Below are 20,484 nucleotides of genomic sequence, written 5' to 3' on the forward strand. Positions count from 1 at the left end.
TTCTGTTGGATAGTGCATGTCATTCAACCATAAAGTTGACGGTAACACTGAAGGCTGCTATGCTGTATTATCATCTACTAGGACTCCCCCCACCTTGATCTTGTATCTAGTAGGCAACACTTATTGCTGTTTAAAAATTGAAGCATGTTTTTTAGTAAGAGGATTGAGGCCTAGACTATCTTATGAAATTCAGAGACAGTGAATAGGAAAATCGGAATCTGATGGCAAATCCCAGGGATATAAATTTGGAGAGCTTTTTTTTTTTTTAATCTTACAATCTAGGTGTATTATACCATAAAGATTCCCTTGGCATCTGGGAGCACAAATAGGACAGTGCTGTGCWGATGCAGATGCTTAGAACATCTCTGTTTCTGGGTTTGATAAAGATGAGTTAAATGAAGCAAAAAAAAGTTGTGAAGGTATTTTTCTTATATGTAATGAAATTGCTCTCATCATACTGATTTGAGGTTAGATTTTTTTGAATGCACGTTGCAGTGAGACTGAGTTTGAGTAAAATGTAATAAGAATGTGTTGTTGCTGTTACTAAAGGAAAAGACCCGGGAGCAGAAAGAAGCTGATCTGATCCCCAAAATCCAAGAAGCAGTGAACTATGGGTTGCAAGTTCTGGACAGTGCATTTGAACAGCTAGACATCAAAGCAGGCAACTCTGACTCGGAAGAGGAAGAAAGTAATGAAAGGGTGGAACTGATACTTGAGCCAAAGGTACAGAGACCGATTCTTGCGAGCATTGGGTTTGCATTTTGCTGGACTCGCTCTTCACTGCTGTCAGCAGTATCACTGTACTAGTATAAAACTAATATTAGTTACCTTAAAAAAAAAAAAAAAAAGATTCAGTGACCACATTGGAAATAGAAGTGCTCCATATTGAGCTATTCCTTGTGTAGCTTGCTTGCCTTGCAGTTGAGTTGGCGTTAAGGCACTCCTAAAGGGAGTTAGTTCAGTGGCAGAGAACATGGAAAGCGAAGCCTGAATTTTGGGTGGAATAGAACCTTGAAATTTCATGCTTTTTAGGTAGAAACCATATGTTCATAAGTGGTTTTTATTGTCCCAATAATTAAGAATGCTAGGTGCACAGTTTGGGATAAGACTGATGTCTGCCAGTCTGTGCGAGGATATTCAGCTGTTATGACATGTAAGAAACGTGTTGGAACCACACAAATGGAAATAGCCTTATCTTTGACAATATTAAGAAGGAATAAATCTCAGCTGGCCTACGCAGTTGTACTCTGGCTTGCAGCATGTGTGTGGTGGGTCTCTCTTGAATCAGGCTCATATCTTCCTTATGTTGAAATAAGGGTTGCAAGACTTGTCTTAATCAACAATGCAGAGCTGTTCCTAGATGTCAGAAAGACTTTATGTTGTCTCTTTCTAGGATCTCTATATTGACAGGCCTTTACCTTACTTAATTGGCTCTCAGCAGTTCATGGAACAAGATGATGTTGGCTTGGGGGAGATCTCTAGTGAAGGTGGGTGCGGCTTTACCTTTTATTTCTGTGGGAGTAACTAGTTCCTAATCTGAGACTTTAGTCTGTTTTAACTGAATAGCTTGGGTTATACTGCATAGTGTTCTTGCATATTTAGATGCATACTGTAATTAACTAGGGGAAAATGTGCAGTGTGCTGTAACAGCCTCCCACCTGGCACACAGTGTGTTGTCAGTAACTAGTGCTCTAWGTGTTAGAAAAACAAAGTGCTGAAATTTCAGCAACCTCCAAACCTCTTTCAAACCAGTCTCTTTTCCACCTTATTTTTAGTTCTCTTTACAAAGCCTCTAAAGTCACAACAGATATGTTTGGTGACCAGAGAGCTTCAATGTGAAGATGTCATGCCTGACATCTTAACTTTTAACTTGTTCTGTTAACTTTTCTGTTTTTCTCTTAAACAGAAGGGTCAGTAGATAGTGATCGTGGAAGTGTAATTGACAGTGAGGAGAAGGATGAAGAGGTAAGCGATGGAGAACTGCTCTGGAGAAATGCTACTTTGCATAAGCATTTGGGAGCCCTTGGTTATGTGAAGTCATTAGCTACTTTGCTTTTTCGATACTGTCTTGAGACCTCACCGGAACAGTGTCTACTCCCTATGTATTTCCCTTGACTATTCTTATGAAGTAATTTTTTTCTGCAGCCTTTCAGAAGAGCAGTAAAGTTATTGTCTCTAACTGCTGTCTATACCAGAGGATTTTACTGAAGTGTTTTATTCCAGTCTAACTTCTTTTACTGAAGCAAATCAGATGCTTATCAGGAATTGCAGCTATGGAGAAAATATCTATTGTAAATTATGATGACCAAGAATGGGATGGAGAATAACAAGAACAATTTTAAAAGCTTAAAAGGTGTCAGTGATATGATTCCAGGCATTGCCTCATAAAATCTGCTGCATTGGACTATGTTTTGCCTGCCTTGACTGGGATGTCTCTGCTTTCTAACTGATATTATGGGAGCACTCCTTTTCCTGAGGAATTTGCTTTTGTTATCTTTTTTTCAATTAAGATTAAATCACTTTTGAGTTACTCAACTGCCATTTCAGACAGAGCTCTCGTTTTTTTGCTAAATCAATGGTATTTTAGACAGTTCTCTTCATAGAAGATGGTCAGTGATAGGGAAAACAATTGCTTGATTAGGCTGCAATGAAGAGATCTGAATGTCCAAACCCAAGCAAGTTCAGAGCTTGCAAGCCCTCTTCATTAACCACTGGACATGGTAATGTGTAATATTTGTCTTTGGATCTGTTGTGTTCCAGGAATCAGATGACGAATTTGGAAACCCTAGTGAAGATGACCAAAAGACGGTACGGTCATATACCCTGGTACAAGCTGAAAGACTTTTTACTCATGACATAGTGAGGATGCAGGAAAGAGGAGATAAGAATTTTAGACAACTAACTATTAAAAGACCTGGTTAAGCCTGATTTGTATAACTTTGTGTGGGTAGGTTGTCCTGACCAGATGGCACTGACACTGGCATTATGAAACTGAACCTGAGTTGGGCTTAAAGAGATTTTTGCAAGCCATGTGGGATGGCGTTGCCTGATGTCCCTTTGCCTCAGAAATAACTTTGGAGCCATCAGAGGTCAAAGAACCTACCCCAGGGCAACTAGACTCCTGTGGTGGTATTGTATCTGTAATTAAAATTCTAGACTTTTAATGCAGGAAGTAAGGAACATGTATTTCCTTTCGTTCTGCTATCCATATTAAGACTAGCTCAAGACAATATAGTTYTTCTTTGTTTTTTTTTGTTTGTTTGTTTTTAAATCAGTTGAGCTCAGCATTCCTGAGTTAAGGCTAAATACTAGGCCTTTACAGGAGAGCAGTTAGTAAATTAAGGGAAGCTGCGCAGCCAAAGCAGTTCAGGCTTGTATACGCTAGCAGTGTATTGCTGATGAGTTCCTTAGTGCCCTAGGTTGCGTCTCTGATCCAGAAACATTCAGTGACACAGCACAGGGATGTATTGGAGAATAGAGCAAGCTGCTTGGAGCTAGGGCTCTCTTTACCTCAAAGGTTGTGAAGTACCCCRAATTGGCTGAATGTTTCCCTCCTCTCAGTAAGTTTGCTCTGAATATATTATCTAAGGAGATGGAGTTTTGTGCTTGTGTCTCTGTATGCCAACTTCAGGAGAACACAATCGGGTATTATTGTTTCTTAGAGGACAGCACTGATGAGTGATGAAGATGATGATGATGATGGCTGTGATCTCTTTGACTCTGAAAAAGAGGAAGATGAAGATGGAGACTTAGATGAAACCACAAGGCCTGTAAGTAATTGCTGCTGCCCTGAGAGGGGAGATTTGATTTCTCTCATGAAAGATATCTGGCTTTAGTGTGATTATAATGATAGCTCCCAGTTACCTAGGATGGAATCCTGTAGAGAGGGCCTGTAAGGAAGTTGTATGGTATTTTAACATGATTGTTCAGTCATTTTGCCTATAAACTAAAGGATTCCTGCAACCCAAGCTGGCATCAAAGCTACCTTTAAAGGTCATTAAAAATTACCTGTTGCATTTGTGTGCGGTAGATACTTCCAGCTTGTCCTGCTCCCAAAATAGAAAGACATTTGAACATTATGGGACTGTAAAGGATTAGAAATGGCTTGTTTTTCTTGATGCATGCATAATCTCTTAATTGTCGTCTTAAAATAAAGCTGCATTGCCTCTTCTGAGGGCTTCAGTCAAAGTCTAGGCAGGAAATTGCACAGATAGGGCAGTAGAATATAGTATTTGTAACTGCAGCTGTGTAATGGGAAGGGAAATACTTCATAAGAATGTTAAGACAAACCCTTTATCTTGTCCAAAAAAAAAAAAGTGCTGTGAGATGAAGTCCCTTTCTTTGTATCTGGTCTGAATCAGCACTCCTATCTGCAGTAATCAGCCTGAAGGGATGAGCTGGAAGTGTGGAGGGCTAATAAGTTTTTTTGGGAACTCTACCTCTGTTCCTGGGAATCTTATCAGATTTGTTGGTTTAGATGGCTAAGTATTTGGAGGTTAAATATCTTYATTTCATCTGTACACCACTTTGTTCCTCACCAAGTTGCTAACAGGTTTGCATATAAGGAATATGGTCTTTGTTTTCCCTCGCCACCCCAGAAAAAGAAAAGGCCAACATCCTTTGCGGATGAGCTAGCAGCCCGAATCAAAGGAGAAGTACCAGTCAAACAGGATGAAGAGCAGTCGTGTAAGTTAACTCTCAGTTTCAGTATGTGCTTGTGAGATAGTGGGGGACTCCTGAACGTGTCAGTCAGGAGAGTCCATGTAAGAGTACATGAAGTTATGCAGATCTGTTATTTGTGCCTGCATGAGGCGTGAAAGCCCAGAAAGAGGGATTAAAGTCTGTAGTTATAACACACACAGTTTCATGCTATAAGAAAGCTTTTTGGCCATAACTTATAGGAACAAATTGGAGTTCGCTAGGAATTATAGTGGAAAACTTGCTGATTTGGTGAGACAAATCACTCCCCAAATACACACATGCTAATGGAAAGGAGTTTTCTCCAACCTCATTTTTCCGCAGCATGTAGAACTGCATGTTGGACTGTGTGTACGTTTTCCCTGTTTCAGGTATTTGAAAGCCACTGGTCACTGTAGTCTCTTTCCTTGAGCTCTGAAGTGGAAAACCTGCCAAACAATAGCTTGGTGTTTTCATGCTTTTTTTTTCCTTTCCTCTTTGTGGATTAAATATACTGCATTTTTTGAGGAATTTTCCTTGCTAGTGTTCTCAGTGATATTTTAGGCTAAGTATTTTATTTATCTTTATTCACCTTTCAAACAGGGAATGACATATTTCAAGTAATTAGTTGTGCAGCGAAACAGCAGTTGCATATAGGTGTCTGAAATTGAGTTGGCAAGTGTTTGTGAGCCTGCTTTTGACCTGTAACTTGGTGAGCATGAACAGTCAAGAACAGTGTGTGTTTGTTCTTGCTCYGTTCAAACAATCCAGTTAGATTTGTGGGTATCAGAGTATAAAACCTACAAGCTTACTGCCTTGTTCAGCTATGGGGAAATCTGTCCATTGAAATTGTGGGGGTAAGAAGAGAGGGAATAAAACTGTCTTCACCTTCTTAGGTAACTGAATCAAGCCCTAGCATGTGTCTTGAGCCATTTGAGATGCTCCAAGATTTTGTATACCCTCTGTGGGACCTGCACTGTCTGGAGTGCTGCATTACCGTCAGGGATCTCAAATGACACTTGTCTGTATGTGGGCAACTGTGTTGAACCCATAGTGTCTGACAGAATGATGCCATCACATTTCTAAGTGCCAATTTTAGAAGCTGCGCTTCATCGGATTGCTTCAGTAAGCTGATAAGTAGGAGAATATGTAGATCAGCTTGGTTTGATTATGTAGATTCTTATCTTGGATTGATCACAGGTCACAGGTAAAGATGGACTATTTTGTTTGTGCTTTGAACTTTTCTTCTTAAAGCCCTATCATCAGAGACCAAAACGAGGAAAAATCTGAAAGAGAAGAAGGAAGTTAGAGTTCCATCTGATGGTAGGATTTCATTCTCTTTGCTTCTGAATTGCTGGCTGGATTGTAAGGAACTACTTGGGAAAGTGCAGTGTATATACTGTAAAAACTGGGTGGGATATCACCAGGCACCCTTCAGGGTGAGTGTACACAAATCCTAGGTTGGTGTTCTGCTTGTAAAATAAGGTCAGAAACGGGCATAGCGAGAATTTCTCCTCAAATGTGGTCTTGTGGACCAACCACAGACAGAAAAGCTGCTGTAGACAAAGTGAGTTGTGTGTGTCGTCTTTATAAGAGCAAGTGTTTATTTTGGTTGTCTCTTAATCCTCTTTTCTGCAACTTGATCAGTCCCACCACAGCTCCTGGCTCTTGTGCTTTCTAGATGATGAAGATGACATCTTCAAGCCTCCCAAGCTGACTGATGAAGACTTCACGCCTTTTGGTTCCAGAGGTGGCCTCTTCAGTGGTGGGACAGGCCTCTTTGATGAGGAGGAGGAGGTGAGAACACTAGAGAGGATGGCAATGGAGATCCCTATGTGTGTCCCCCTTTAAAACAAACAAACAAAAAAACCCCCCACAAACAAACTAAAAACCTACACAGATCCCTGCCTTTGGAAGGTAGGGAGAGGAAACAACACTTTGCTGGGTAACATTCAAGCATATTGGGACAGCGTAGCTTTCAAGTTGGAAGAAGAACCATACAAGCCAGCTACTTGTGTTCTTTTTGGCCCAAAGCCCTCTCTTCTGTGGTGGTGCTGATAGAGATGCTAGTATGGTTCTAGCATTGCATTAGGGAGGCTCTGATTCCGGCAGAGCTTACTCAGYACATCACTTTTTCCTACAGAGATAAGCCAGAAACCATGCAGTCTATGTGCAAACAAGATTTCTTTTAAAATGTCTGTGAGAATGCTGAATCTTGTTATTCTTTCTCCTTGAGTTTGGGAGATGGTTGAGGGGGAAGAGAACTCAATGTCCTTCACATCTTATCTTCCACAGGCTACATCTGGACAGTGATACTGTTGTATTTCTCTGTTCTGTTATTGAAAGGTCCCTAGGGCAATAATGTTATGCTCTTTCTTCTAGCTCTTGTACAGTTCCAGGATTACCCGCACTGGCAGGAAAGTTCACCTTAAGCTTACTCTTGTGCTATATTTCTATAGCTGACTTGATGAGGAAATGACATGAAGTGCATCTTTGTCCTTTTATTAGCATCACAGTTCTTCCAGTCTGTGCTGGACAGTCCAGCATTTGTTTGTGCAGATGAAGGGGGAAGGAAATCCAATACTGTGGGTACCTAATAMATTTTAAGAATATGATAGTAAAGTTATAAAAGAAATAACTGCCTCTGATTTTCATCATGCAGCCGATATTAATAATGGTCAGGCTTGGTTCAGAATGGCAGCCACCCTGCTGACTTTGCAGGATCTTATGTTCCTAGTTACAGCTACAGGAACGGAAGTCAAGTGTTCCTTGGAATTGAGGCTGTTATCATGTGAAATTTGAAAGGAAACCTCATGTACTGCTGACCTCAAGCTTAATGTGCTAATTTGCTGGAATATATCCAGCAAGCACCAGACAAGGGCATTGCATGAAGGGGAAAGGATAGCTGCATGCAACACTTTCTGCTCAAATATGTCCTTTGTTGGAAAATATTAACATGCTTCCTCTATGGCACCAATCATTTAAAAAAAAAAAAAAAAAAAAGTCCAATGCTGCAGGCCAGCTTTGTGTCAGTGTGAATTCAGATAAAGCTATCTTGAGAGCATCTTATTTACTTATGGCCAAGACTACTGTCCTCATTCTGTTAGACACAGGACAGCCAAGCAGATTTGTCTGTGATAGTTGCCTGCCTGCATACATTTGTTCTTATTTTTTTTGTAACTTGAAAGCTAATCAGCTAGGAGGGCTAACTATCTTCAGTTACCCTGTAGCATGAAGGAGGCCTCACTGTGTAGAAGGCAGCCACAGTAGGTCAACTGGCAGATAGTAACTGGTGAATGTGCAGTAACTCAGCAACATCCCTGCCACTGTCCTCCCTTTCTCCTCGTGCTTCCTGAGTATTACTGCTCTTTTTTCACAAAGCTTTATGAGAAGATGTGTGCTTTGAGTCTCCAGGGAGCTAACTTAAAACTTTTAATACCCAACCTCCTGTAAGAGGGAGACTTTCCAGAAACTGAGTGGTCAGTACTTGTTGGATTTGCAGGATACCTGGAAATCCAGGCTGTGCTTCTCAGAGGGATTCAGCTGAGTTATCAGCACAGGGCGACTTCAACCTGGGCACAAAACCTGGGGAGCAGCTCTTCAATTTCTCCTGGTCTTGAATGTAGGAAGAATGGTCTTGGTTCAGTTCAGCTGCAATAAGAGTTTGTTGTTATGTGTGTGTGGGAAACCTGTGTCATCTTTCTGTGCTAGTTCTCGAGGACTTTTGTGGGAATGTGTTGTCTTGCAATACTCTTGAGCTATAATATATATCCCTGCACCATACTAGTGTCCTGAAGTCTCCTGGAACAATATAAATCATTCATCTTGTGCATATTAAGTTTAGGAGTATTTTTATGCTTGTTCTGACCTGAAATCTTCCTTTGAACCTTACTGGATAATCTTAAATAGGAAAGTTTGGAAGGGTGTGTAACCAGAATCTAATCAGTTATATAATTGGTGTAAACCCTTGTAGATGTGCAAATAAAACATCATTCCTTCTCTGCAGTGAACTGACTGACAATCAATGTAAATTAAAGGGTAAACTAAATTTTAGAGCGTAGAAAGCTACTCTTCTGAATGTGTGCACTCAAGTGAATACTTGAGTAGCTAGATTTAAGTTTATATATGCAGACATCCTTTTAAGAAGGGAGTAGCGGTTACCTCCCCTGTCTTGGCTTAAAGCGGATATTTTAGGTGTAAAAAATGGACATTGCTGCCTTTTGTTACAATTGACAAATTCATTGCTTTTTTTTTCTTTTTTTCCCCCCTTTGCATCTTCATATACTATCAGAGTGATCTTTTTGCTGAAGCACCAAAAAGAGAAGAATCAAAAGAGCAAGAGGAGCGAGTTCCAATAAATGAAGGTAAGAACCAATTTTTGCTTCCTATAGTCCTGTGTATGCTGTGCTCTATCACAGCTAGCAGCTAGAGTGTTTTGTTCCCAAACTAGTAAGTCTGGGGAAGTAATTGTTCTCTGGGGAATAGAAGAGAGTTGCCAACATCTGTTTTCCTTGAGTTTTAAACATAAGTGTTTGTTCACTATGATCTGTCTCTTGCAAACATGTTCTCTTCTGGGGTTGAAAAGATGGCCTTACTGATGTTTCCAGAGCTTATTGCATGCATTGAGTTCCTGTTGCTGAGGAATGCTTTGCAGACTATAGTGGTGGGTTAAAGCAGGGGCAAGATTTCTTCTGTTAGATTGATGCATGTTTAAGTTTCGTATTAGCTACATATCTAGACTCCTAAGGAATCTGACGCACACACACATTTTGTACCACAGCTGCTTTTACTGAAGCATTGTAATTGTTGAATTTTCAGATATGGGCTGGTAGACAAAATCGCTTAATGCTTTGGAGGTATTAAAAGTGTGAATGTGAACTCTTGTAAATAGTGCTGTTGTGTAGATGTATATCAAATGTATAAGCTTCAGTGTCATAGGCAAGCTTTAGCTGAGCAAAAACAGCTAGACTGTTCTGATATATATCACCAAAAAACAGAAGTTCAAGGCGAGTGTCTAAAGACTTCTGGGCTGTTGAGCAAAAAAAAGCTCAGAAGACTTCTCAGATTGTTCTCTCTATGGTAGAATTCTGAAGACTTTGACAGCATAAAGCAAATGCATCCATCTTTAAGTTCTTGGTTTGTATTGTACTTCCTGTGATTTCAGCATCCTCCACAAAGTCCTTAAAGAAAGTTCCTGCAGGTGCAGTGTCTCTGTTCCCAGGTATGATTCATTCAATAGCAAATTGCTTCATGCGCAAAATGCTCTTTTCTTTAAACTGCACTGAGGCGTTTTTAAAGAAGAAAAATATCAAAATATGGCAGCACTGCATTGCTCAATCATGTGCTTAATGACAAATACAGGTGCTTCTACCATGCTAGGCCTAATCTGCAGCATGCTTTATGGATAATAAAGCTTCTGTCAGAGCTCTGAGAGTAGATATCATTGGCAGATATTAGCTGCTGTTGGCTTCCAGTGTTATGCTAGTTTACTATTAAGGATGTGTGTTACTTGGAGTGATACTATGTTGTTTAAATGTCCAGTATACACAGTCACAGTTTCCCTCTATACTCTGAGAAGAATGTGCATTAAGTTTTGATCATTGAGATTTGATTGTATTCTTTTGAGGTTAGCAGAGAACAGTTTAAATACCAGTACTTGAGTTTTTCTTTTTTTGTGACACAGGTAAACAAAACCACTCTTGTTTTTCTGTTTTTGGTTAGGAAGATCTCCCTACATGGGGAGGGAGCAGATCTACAACCTGCAGCTAAAAATGTTTGTGCTAAGAAGCCTGTTCCTTATCTGATTTAAAGCTGAGCAATAAAAAGAAACGTATGTCCCCAGTCATTCTGAATCTACTGCATTGCAGTAATCTTTGTCTCTGTGTAGCGTCAGGGTCTTTGCCTGATTAATATGAATTACCTCACCTTTTAAGTTTTGTCCTTTATTAAGAAAGGTCCATTTTAAGATCATGACTTTGGTTAACTGAGCCCTCAGTCAGCACACTTCTTAGAGCAGGAAGGATAAAAGTGCAGCTGTTTTACTCCAGGATCAAAGACGGGTATCTGCAATGACTGTTCTACATAATGATAAGACTTGGTAGAAAACTTTAAAATGGCAAATTGTGACTTTTTCTTGGAGATACTGTTGCATGAGCAGTGAATTTCACATAACTTTCGTACTGTGTATTGTTCTAGTTCATCAGTGATTAAATTATATGTAGCGTTTGTTCAGTCTTCAGTTGTTCCCTTGAGTAACTTGTAGACAACAGACTAAAGTCACCAGAGAGAGATCAAGACTGAGGCTCATTTGCTATTTGAACTTGCTTGATGAACAAATTTTCAGTGAATGGTTTGTTTAGGAACTTTTTAGGAACAATTAACTAACCAAATTTTGTGGCTGTGTTTCTGTAAATCCTGTGGCATTTGTAACTGGGTGAGCTTTTGCTTTTTTTAATTTAATTTTATTTTTAATAATAAGCTGTTGCTGTGAATGCTCAAAATTCATGCAGTCTGCTGACTTTAGCCAAACAGCAGCTGTTTTACTCTTTCTACCAGCCTTTCAATTAAAGTCTTTTTTGTTCACTATTCCCAAACATCTATAAATAAGGAACAAAAAGACAGGCTGCTGATTTTAGCAAAACAGCTAAAAACCTGTTTGCAGACAGTCTACCCAGATTATATGTATCACTGAAGCAGGACCTTTTCACACCAGATGCAGAACAATCAGCCATTATCAGATTACTCCATCTTGATCCTAGCCGTGTATGCAGGAATCTTAGGGACAAACTAAGCCTCACACTGCAGTAGTACTAGTGGTTTTGCAAGGACAAGTACTCCTCTTTAGAAAAACTCGGTCATCTGTCCTCCTCTCTCCTCAAGCATCTTGCCATTTTTTTTTGTCCACAGTGGCATGGCTTACTAGTTTGTAAGGTAGGATTCTGGTTTGGGAAGTCCATCCAGACCATGGTGTGGGACTGATGGGTCTCCTAGCTTTAACACAACCTGGCTGGTGATCCTAGGGAAGATAAACAGGTTTGAGGAAGAAGTGATTGCATTATGAGCAAGTGACTGTTGTCTCTGACTTGGCTCTATCAGGAAGTGCTAGTGCTTTTGGTAAGGCAGTGTTTCAGGAATGCATTTAAAAGTTGCTGTGATTGAATCTGTCTGCCTGGCTCCAGTTACTGAGACACAAGTCTAGTTTTTTGGAAACTCCTGCAATAATGTCTTGGGTGGGGGGGTTTCCCCTTCTGACCTGCAGGTGGGAACGATGTGTTTAATTCCTCTGTAATTGTGGAAAAAGACAAGAAACCTGCAGCACGGAATACAGAGAAGGTCCCCAAACAGCCTGGGAAAGTTGCTCTGTTTGATGATGATGATGATGACTTCTTTGTGGCAACTAAGAAGCCTCCGGATTCAGGTACCTCCATGTGTTTGGCGGATAGTTAAACATCAAAGGTCATCAAAATTCGAGCTGATAGGAACCACTGAGTTACAAAATTCACACTCAGCACTTTGTGTTAGTGCTTATGCTCTCCCACTCTTATTTATAAACCTTTCTGTCCCTTGTTGTTGGTACTTCTACCTGTGTGAGAATTGTTTTTTGTTTTTTTGTTCTTTTGAGGGTTGGTTTTTTGTTTTTGTTTTTTTTGTCTGTAGGGGATTTTTCTTTTGGCTGCTCTTCTGCTCAGATTGGTGTGGAGTTAGCTTATTTATACATGCTGTCCACTGACCTTCCTCTCTTGGGAGGCTTCTTCTAAGACAGTATCTAGATGAGGGAAACATTGTGTTGTGTGTGGTGGGGKTTTTTTTGTTTGTTTTTTGTTCTTAATTCAGTCAGTCTTGAGTCCCCATGCTCAGCACTCCACATTGGCAGGCTCTAGACCTTTAGAGATGCCAAGCCGATGGGAAATGCTGTATTCAGGGACTTAGAGGTGCCAGCTGACTACAGCCCTACTTTAACAGACTGCGTTGTCTGTTACCAGTGCTTTCGGGCAATGTTCCAGTGCTGTCAGGTAAGTGGTATTTCACTTTGTAAGCTTGCCTAGCCTTTTCTCTTAAAGATCTCAGTTGGTCATCTTTAAAAATGGAGCATGATATCCTTCAGAACTTGGGTATCTTGTCTTGGTCAGTGGTGGCTATTCTGTTCTAGTTATTCCCTGTTTGTTTCGTCTTTTAATTCAGTCAAGTCCACATCTGATCTATTTGACGATGATGAAGGTGACTTATTCAAGGGAAAACCTGTCATTCCTCCTGTGGCTGCCAGTACAACTAAAGAAGCAGAAAGCTATAGGGAGACAGTCATGGAAAAAAAGGTAATAGTATAGAAATTGGTCTTATGGCTAGTGTTCTAAGAAAAAGTTACTGCTTTTTTGCAGCTGAAATAGTCTTTCTCTGTAGAAAAATGTGGAAGTACCATATTTGAGAGACAGAACTAAGTTTGTAGTGTCTTTGATGGCCAGACAGTTTCAGGGGTCCTTAAAATTTGAGAAGCAAATCACATTTGAGTTCCTTAAAAGCTTTCTGTGACTGGTCAGTGACTGCAGGAGTTTCATTAAGTCAGGACTTCAGTGAGAGCGACATAAGAAATCTCTGTTAATACAAGTTGTTCATTACATGCATGGTTGAAGTGAATGTCAGTCTGACCTGAGAACCTTTGGAGGCACAGCTGTGTGCTGCAGGTACCATGTTGGTACTTGTGCAATGACCACAGGCTGGTAGCAGCTTAACTGGTAACTTGTTGCTTGTATATGTTGTGGGGGAGAAAGGTAAGCGTCACAGTTCTACCTAAGTATATACAATACTTCATGAGTACTCAAAAAGCTGTTCTTCAGCTTATAGCTCTTGAATTGTAGAATATTCCAGATACTGTTCTGAGTATGTGGAGTTAGAGACCCTCCCGACCCCAACTCCACTCTTCCTTTTCAGAACAGTGTCTTGAAGAAAGTGGTAATTCTCCTTGTTTCTATATCAGACTGTACATGTTCACATCAAAGGTCATCAAAATTCAAACTGATAGGAACTGAATTTGAATGGTGTATGTGTGTATTTTATATATATGTGTATATATACACATATTACACACACATACACACACACACACACACATATATATGTATACATATTTTCACTCTCCAAGGAGCATATGAATGTAAGGAGCTACATAATGAGAGGGGACGCTTTTTTTTCCCCTCCAAACTGGTAAGTGTACAGCACTGGGTATGTCCAATGCAAATTGCTGCAGAACTTTCTTCTTGTTGCCCCATGAGAAACACCTGAGTACATCACCCAAAGCCACCACCTAGTTCTAGTGCAATGCAGGAGTATCTGTTGTCATGGAGCAGGAGTGGTGATGAGAGGGTTGTCCAATGTCATTGCTTCTGCTTCCATTCAGAAGATGTTTGGGAGGTAGGGAAGACTTTCTTCTAACCTCACAGCACTTGGCTTTCCTCCAGGGGAGGATGAGAACTGATTAAGCAGCACCACTCCTACTACCTGAGGAAGTGAGGGCTGTTTTACACTCCAGGTTTGCCGACAGTAATGCTCAGGTCTGGAATCTTCCTGGCAATACAGCTGGTGGCAGGCTTGGGCTGTGCAATGCTAATACACGAAATTCTGGTTGGCACAAATTTCCTTATTCCTTTACAGAATACAGCTTGTTGAAGGAATCATTTTACTTTAACCAGGGGGCCTGGCATAAGTTGCTGCGTAGACTTCCTGTTGAGAAGGATGGTGGTGGGAGGAGAGACCTATGGGCTTTCTTGGAGTAGCCATTGCATAGCTCTGGCTACATTGCAGGAGCTTGCTCAGAACATGAGTGTTGAACTTCCAGACCACTGGTAACAAGCTTGTGCCCTGTTCCTTTTGACTGCTGAGCACTGCCAGCAGTGTGCCTCCTAGAGACAAAGGATCATGTGATTTGTCTGCCCTTATTCATTCTAAATGGGTGCTCATGCAGTGTTTTTCACTTATTCTAAAGAGTCAGCTATCTTCAAATGAGGACTTCAWGCCTTTAGCTGAAACAACTCCCAAAAAACAGAGGGGCCTCTTCTCTGATGAGGAAGATTCTGAAGTGAGTATCTCTAATAAATACCTGCAGAATTCCTTGGGATCTGGGTTGCTCTGACTTTACTGGTATCTGGAGACTCCTTGTTTATTTGTAGGACTGGGAACTTTGACACCCAGGCTTCTGCTCCCAGCCTTCCTGAAAATTCCTTCTTGCTCCAAGAGTAAAATTTCTGAGAACTTTTTCCCTAGTGTTAGAAACCCAAACTTGTGTGGTGTCCACACAGGCAAAAATTGAAATGTTGAAGAGGTAAGAACAGCCAATCAAGAGCAAGAATCATGAAAGACTGTATGTGTGTAATCTTGTCCTTGGCTTCAAGCTAGCAATTAATTGCAATTAATTTCTGAGGGAGACCCCAGTGGAGTTGCAGGTGGTCAGTACATCTGAATTGAACAATCTTTCCCCACTTCATGGACATAACACTTCTTTTTCTAAAGCAAAAACATGAATGTCACRTTTAGAGTTTTAAAAAGCAGATAGCATTGCTTTGCAAAGTGATGTTTCTTTGGTTTGAGCAGGACTTGTTTTCATCAACTAAAACTGTGAAATCCAAAGGAACATCTCTCCCCACCAACAAGTCTGTGACAAAAGCTCCACTCTCCTTGTTTGATGACGATGAAGAGGTAAGTACCATTTCCTGATATTGGCTATGTATATGAACCTTCCTGGACAGTCTGTTGCAAACACAGCAGAAAATATTCAAACACAAGTTTAAAACACTAAGAGCTTATAACTGAGGTTCTAAATTTAGAGCACTAAATCTATCTTCTAACATTGTGTAGTAGTTCTGTGCATGAGGACAGCATACTGTGAGAGAAAGAGTGGATACTCTTCTGGATTCTTGGTGTCTCTTTAGAATTTTGCTGTCGGTGCATCTCTTCTCTGGACTTAAACTAAGGAGATGATCCCTGTGGTATGACTAGAGAACACTGAGCTATAGAATTGATAGAGTCTTGGAGAAGCTGTTTTATCCCATCCTGGAATACCTAGCCATATGGAATACTTCTTGCTTCCCCTCTGTGATGGCTGGTGAATTCCTTTTTTTTCCTTGAGTGTCAGTGTGTAAGAATCATGGCTTCTAGCACAGCAAGTGAGATCAGAGCACAGGTCATACAAGGAACTTTACAAATCTGGATTAGTAACTTTTGTACCCACTTCTCTCTAACACGTGCTTCAAAGCTTTCAACTCTGGACTTGCAGTCTTCAGGGGGAGTTAATTTATGCCATAGTCGTAACCTGAGGCAAAAAAGAGGTCTGTTCAGAGCTATAAGATCTGGGACTTCAGCAAACTTGAGAGAGATAAGTGTGGGGGGATTTTTTGTTTTGTTTTGTTTTCTAAGAGGGGGCTGCTTTCAGCTCTCCTTTCTTCTGAGTAGGGGCCATTTGCAGATGCAGCTGGCAGCACAGTGAAACATTTTGCAATGTGATTAAGATCTCTGGTATCTGCAGTGGAGGTTCTATTATGGAACTGAAGTGCAAGTTGGGTGGAGAAAAGCATAAATAGGAATGTTAGGTGGTGAATGCAGCATCTACTTGTATATATTTTGATACCTGTACGATAATCTGCATGAGTGTTTTCAGGTGCAAAGCCTTGATTTTTGCCCAGTAGTAGTGGTTCAGCTTTTCTTTGCCCATCTTCTTAGAATGGGATTAATTCCCCCTCTCATTACACAAGTGCAGAAACTGTACCCCATTGTTTTAGCTGCTGTGCAACAGAATTGCTGGGTAGTGGTTTTTGGCTGCTAGTCAAGCCTTATGGTGGAGAATCCGTGGGCCAAATCCAGGCTGTGTTCTTAGAGGTTTCTGGTCTATCAMATACTGGGTGTGATATTCCCTGTACCACAATACTGCATCACACTTAACTGCCTTCAGAAAGGGTTCAGGAAACACTGTTTCTCTGCCCGACTCATCTCAGAAGTGGGTGGCAACAGAGTCTTGCATGCTGATGACTTCTCAGTGAGTTTTCCATCTTGGCTTTGGCTTTTAATTTTTTTTTTTTTTAAGGATCTCTTTGGTGTGGTGACTGCCAAGAAGCAACAGGCAAAACCCCTGGAAGAGAAAGCAAAACAGTCGGAGCCACTCAAGAAAGCCTCCAGCTTATTGTTCAGCAGTGATGAGGAGGTACTAAAGAGTGAGATTTGCTTGAAAGGGGTTACTAGGCTTTATAATAGGCAAAGTACAAAACTTGAGACAGGAACCAGCACTAGAACCACACAGCGAAACTCTGTTCTGTGTCCGCATGCCATGCTTGCTTCATTCTTGTGACTTGGTTTGCAACTGAGGAAGCTGTCTCATTCTTACCTCAAAATTACTCAGGATCTGTCTAACAAGATGTCATGTGGAAGGAATAATCAGTATTTTCCAAGTGATTTACAGAAAAATGAATAATAAATGAAGAAGGCTTCTGCCAACAAACCTGACTTTACTAAATTAATAATTACTTGGTATTAATAATAAAATACTAATAATTAATAAAAGAGGGAAATGGGTTTGCTGCCTCATATTGCTTTCCTTACTATGAAGAAAGTTTAGAAGCTCTAGATAGGTAAGCCTTTGGAAGGCTGGGGATGGGGAAAATTAAACATGACCAGTCTCTGGAAGAATAATCATATATCTACTAGGAAGGGATTAGGTGCTGTCCTGCAACTTAATTAAAAGCCAAAGGCACTGAGTAATTAAAAACTTGGCTGGAAAGTCTTTGAATTAATTCATGTCAATAGGATCCAGAACTTTCAACAGAAAAATTGCTCTTTTACTTAGATTTCATTTCAGTATCTGTCCTGTAACTGCTTTTTCACCAAGTATTAGTGCCATTAGATAAAGCAAGGCATTAATTTCTATCTTCGTGTAAAATAATGCAAGCCCAAACCGGTCCCTGTCAGAAAGAGAAGAGAGATGAGGAAAGAGGCAAACCAGTTGAAGTGCTGGGAATAAGAAAACATGTCAGCTAGAAAACTCTGCCAAAAATAGATTTCTTCCTAATGTAGTTTTTTTTTTTTTTTTTGACTTGCTCAATAGGTAGGCTTGATTAAATGCTAGCTGCAAAGAAAAAAGTACTGGTAAAAGTTGATGAAACTAAGAAATGCAGCTTCATGCCCACTAGTAATGGCGTGTGTTATGTTTCCCCGTACATCACACTTTCTAATTATTTAAATGGCACAGACCAGCTGTGACCTTACTCCTGCAATTCTGACCTCAATTCTGGAGAGCAACTATAATAGGAAAGTGTGTGTACCCTGTTTTATGGCACAAATATCACGTGCCAAAAGGAGGCCAGGGCCTCTGTAAAGCTTGAGCAATGTCAAGTCAGAATTGCTAATAGAAAGGCAGGAAATGAAACCAGTAGAGGGATGCAAGGACTGCCAATGTGCTGAAATGTTTTTGCTTGTAGAGATGATGTGAAAGTGGCTTTGACCAGGATGAAAGAAACTTAAGAGTTTCTTATTTTTAAGGACCAGTGGAATGTCTCCAAGCCAGCTAAGCTTCCTTCTGATGATGACCGAAAAGAAGACCCTGCAAAACCAGCTAGCACCATCAGTCAGGCTAAAGCTGTGAAGAAGACGAGCCTTTTCGAGGAAGATGATGATGAGGATTTATTTGCAATCACTAAAGAGAGGTGAAAACCCCTGATGGGGAAAGCTTTTCAGAACAGCCCAGCATTGCCCTCAAAACCTGACAGAGCCGGACACATTTTGAGTGTTCTCCCTTGTTACTGTTGCTGAGAAGGAAGTAGAGATGCATGAGTGGGAACAGGCTGGGCTGGGCTCTTTCACCTCTCTTGTATCAGTGTGATGGTTTATTTTTTTCCTCACCACTGTCAAACCATGCTCCTCATTTCACTGCCTCCAATAAGGAATCCTGCTTGACCCCTTTTCCTCTCCATTTCTGCAGAGGGCCATACAGAGGAGGTTGGGAGGGTGGTAGGATTCCTGAGAAGTGAGGAGTTCTTTACCTAGGGCCTGTCCCTGCAAATGATAGCCCTAAGTTATACTTCTTAAATGGATGCAGTGAATGGCTCCTGAAACTTTTGCATTGATCTTCAGCTTTTCTTCTCTCTCTCTCTCTCTCTCTCTCTCTCTCCCTGCAGCCAAAGAAAGCCACAGAAGGTATCACTGCTATTTGAAGATGATGCTATTAATGGAGAATCACTCTTCAGCTCCCAATCAATGCTACTTCCTTCAGCTGCTAAGACCGCAGTGGTATTTCCCCCTTTCTTTTAAATCTAACGTTGAAYATTAATCAGTCTTTTTACAGTGTGTCTTCCTTGCTAGGTACTGAGTGTAGGCCCAGCTTGTTTTAGACAATGGTAGTTCTAGCAAACTTGGAATGGAATCAGGGCAGACCGAACTCATGCATGTAAAACTTCTCACTAGCCTTAGCCTAATGGAAATTTTGAAATCTCCTTGATCGCTACCACCAGATTTGTTCGGCTTACGCTAAAAGCCCTTGCTGAGGATTTTCTGAGAACTCTGAACTGTAAAGTGCTACTAAAAGGGACAGACTTCACCTTTTGTGTCACCATTCAAGCTGACCATTCAGATACATCTACAGGCTTTTTACTGGCCCTTTGTTGAGGGTGCTTATGCTATTCTGTCTCTTAYGAGCTCCGCCCATAGTGTACTGCCTGTCTAATGGTGCTCTGGAATAGGAGGAACGCTAAATTTAATACAGCTCTATCCGTGATGGGACCTCCCCACCCCAGCTTTCTGCTTACCAGGAAAACAATTGTTATAGCCCATAAACATTCCTCCTGCCCTTGCCCTTTTCAGGTTGGGACGAGTGTGGGCTTGGGAACAGAAAAAGAACTGCCCAAGCCACAGTCTAGCTACTGGCAGTCACACAAAACAGTGCAGTAACCTAGACAAGATTTCCAGAACATCCACTCTAAGCCTGAAAATGATTCCTGGCACTCTTCAACCAGACTTGAGGGCCTGTAGTACTAAAAATCAAAACTCACAAATTGGAATGTCCCATGGGAATAAAGTAGGAGAGAGAAAGCCTGTTGCCAGTGTCCTAGACCCCTGCAGATGGCAAGCTGAGAACCTGCTGTTCCACAGGACTGTATACTTCTTGTATGCCCATCAGTTTTGTGTCAACATCATTCTCAATTTTGCAGGAGAAAGTAAAACCAGCACAAGCACCACCTTTGTTTAATGAAGAAGAAAAAGAGGAAAAGGAAGATGTGCCAGACACAGCAAAGTCTAAACAGGTAGAAGATGCGCTGTGGTGTTTAGATGAGTCTGGAGCAGTTCCTGTATCAGGAGGAGCAGATGTTGCAGGGCAGCAAACAAAGGAAAAAGTGAGGGATTTTTCTTGTATTAATCAGAAACTTGACAAAGGTTCAGTTTAAAAATCTGTTCACTGCTTTGGGATAGAATTCTTTTTCTGGACTGCCTATCCTATTGCTAAGGAGAGAAGACTTGGTCTCCCTGTTGCAAAATCACTTGTTGGCCAGTTGGCCAGCCAGCCGGCAAATTGAATAAATGACACTTTAAAAGTTGTTTCCGAAATGGCATAGGCAGAAGTTGGCTTTTTCTTCTTTTGCAGACTGACTGGGGTAGCTTTTACTTGCATGCACAGATCTTTCCTTTGAAAAACCAAACAGCCTATACTAATGTGTAGGCTTTGCATCAGGCTCAGTAACTTTATTGTTTGACTATACCATCTGATAAATGTAAATGAATGTAAAAGCTGTGGAACTGTGGCTCCGAGTTGTGAATTTCTTCTGGGCAGTAGTATTTACA

The 20,484-nt window shown here is 40.8% G+C and overlaps 1 protein-coding gene across 7 annotated transcripts in view; it reads left to right on the top strand.

Annotated features, from left to right (window-relative positions):
• Positions 1 to 640: 640 nt before the first annotated feature.
• Positions 641 to 20,484, top strand: part of LOC112963897 (WASH complex subunit 2A-like) — a 34,326-nt gene continuing 14,482 nt past the window's right edge. For 2 of the 7 annotated variants that reach the window (XM_026061344.1, XM_026061348.1), the window contains exons 1-18: positions 641 to 723; positions 1,394 to 1,487; positions 1,907 to 1,965; positions 2,761 to 2,808; positions 3,663 to 3,770; positions 4,599 to 4,686; positions 5,932 to 6,000; positions 6,359 to 6,474; positions 8,969 to 9,041; positions 9,842 to 9,898; positions 11,936 to 12,094; positions 12,859 to 12,989; positions 14,654 to 14,746; positions 15,259 to 15,363; positions 16,745 to 16,861; positions 18,193 to 18,356; positions 18,828 to 18,939; positions 19,857 to 20,039. In XM_026061344.1, coding sequence (XP_025917129.1) covers positions 1,445 to 1,487; positions 1,907 to 1,965; positions 2,761 to 2,808; positions 3,663 to 3,770; positions 4,599 to 4,686; positions 5,932 to 6,000; positions 6,359 to 6,474; positions 8,969 to 9,041; positions 9,842 to 9,898; positions 11,936 to 12,094; positions 12,859 to 12,989; positions 14,654 to 14,746; positions 15,259 to 15,363; positions 16,745 to 16,861; positions 18,193 to 18,356; positions 18,828 to 18,939; positions 19,857 to 20,039 — 1,725 coding nt within the window. In that variant the 5' untranslated portion in view covers positions 641 to 723; positions 1,394 to 1,444. Of the gene's footprint in view, positions 724 to 1,393; positions 1,488 to 1,906; positions 1,966 to 2,760; positions 2,809 to 3,644; positions 3,771 to 4,598; positions 4,687 to 5,931; positions 6,001 to 6,324; positions 6,475 to 8,968; positions 9,042 to 9,841; positions 9,899 to 11,935; positions 12,095 to 12,858; positions 12,990 to 14,653; positions 14,747 to 15,258; positions 15,364 to 16,744; positions 16,862 to 18,192; positions 18,357 to 18,827; positions 18,940 to 19,856; positions 20,040 to 20,484 lie in introns of those variants that run through there. The other 5 variants (XM_026061345.1, XM_026061343.1, XM_026061347.1 and 2 more) reach the window with 5 other exon arrangements.

Source organism: Apteryx rowi, unplaced genomic scaffold (genome assembly GCF_003343035.1).
Source record: "Apteryx rowi isolate R43461 unplaced genomic scaffold, aptRow1 scaffold_18, whole genome shotgun sequence".
Lineage (NCBI taxonomy): Eukaryota > Metazoa > Chordata > Aves > Apterygiformes > Apterygidae > Apteryx > Apteryx rowi.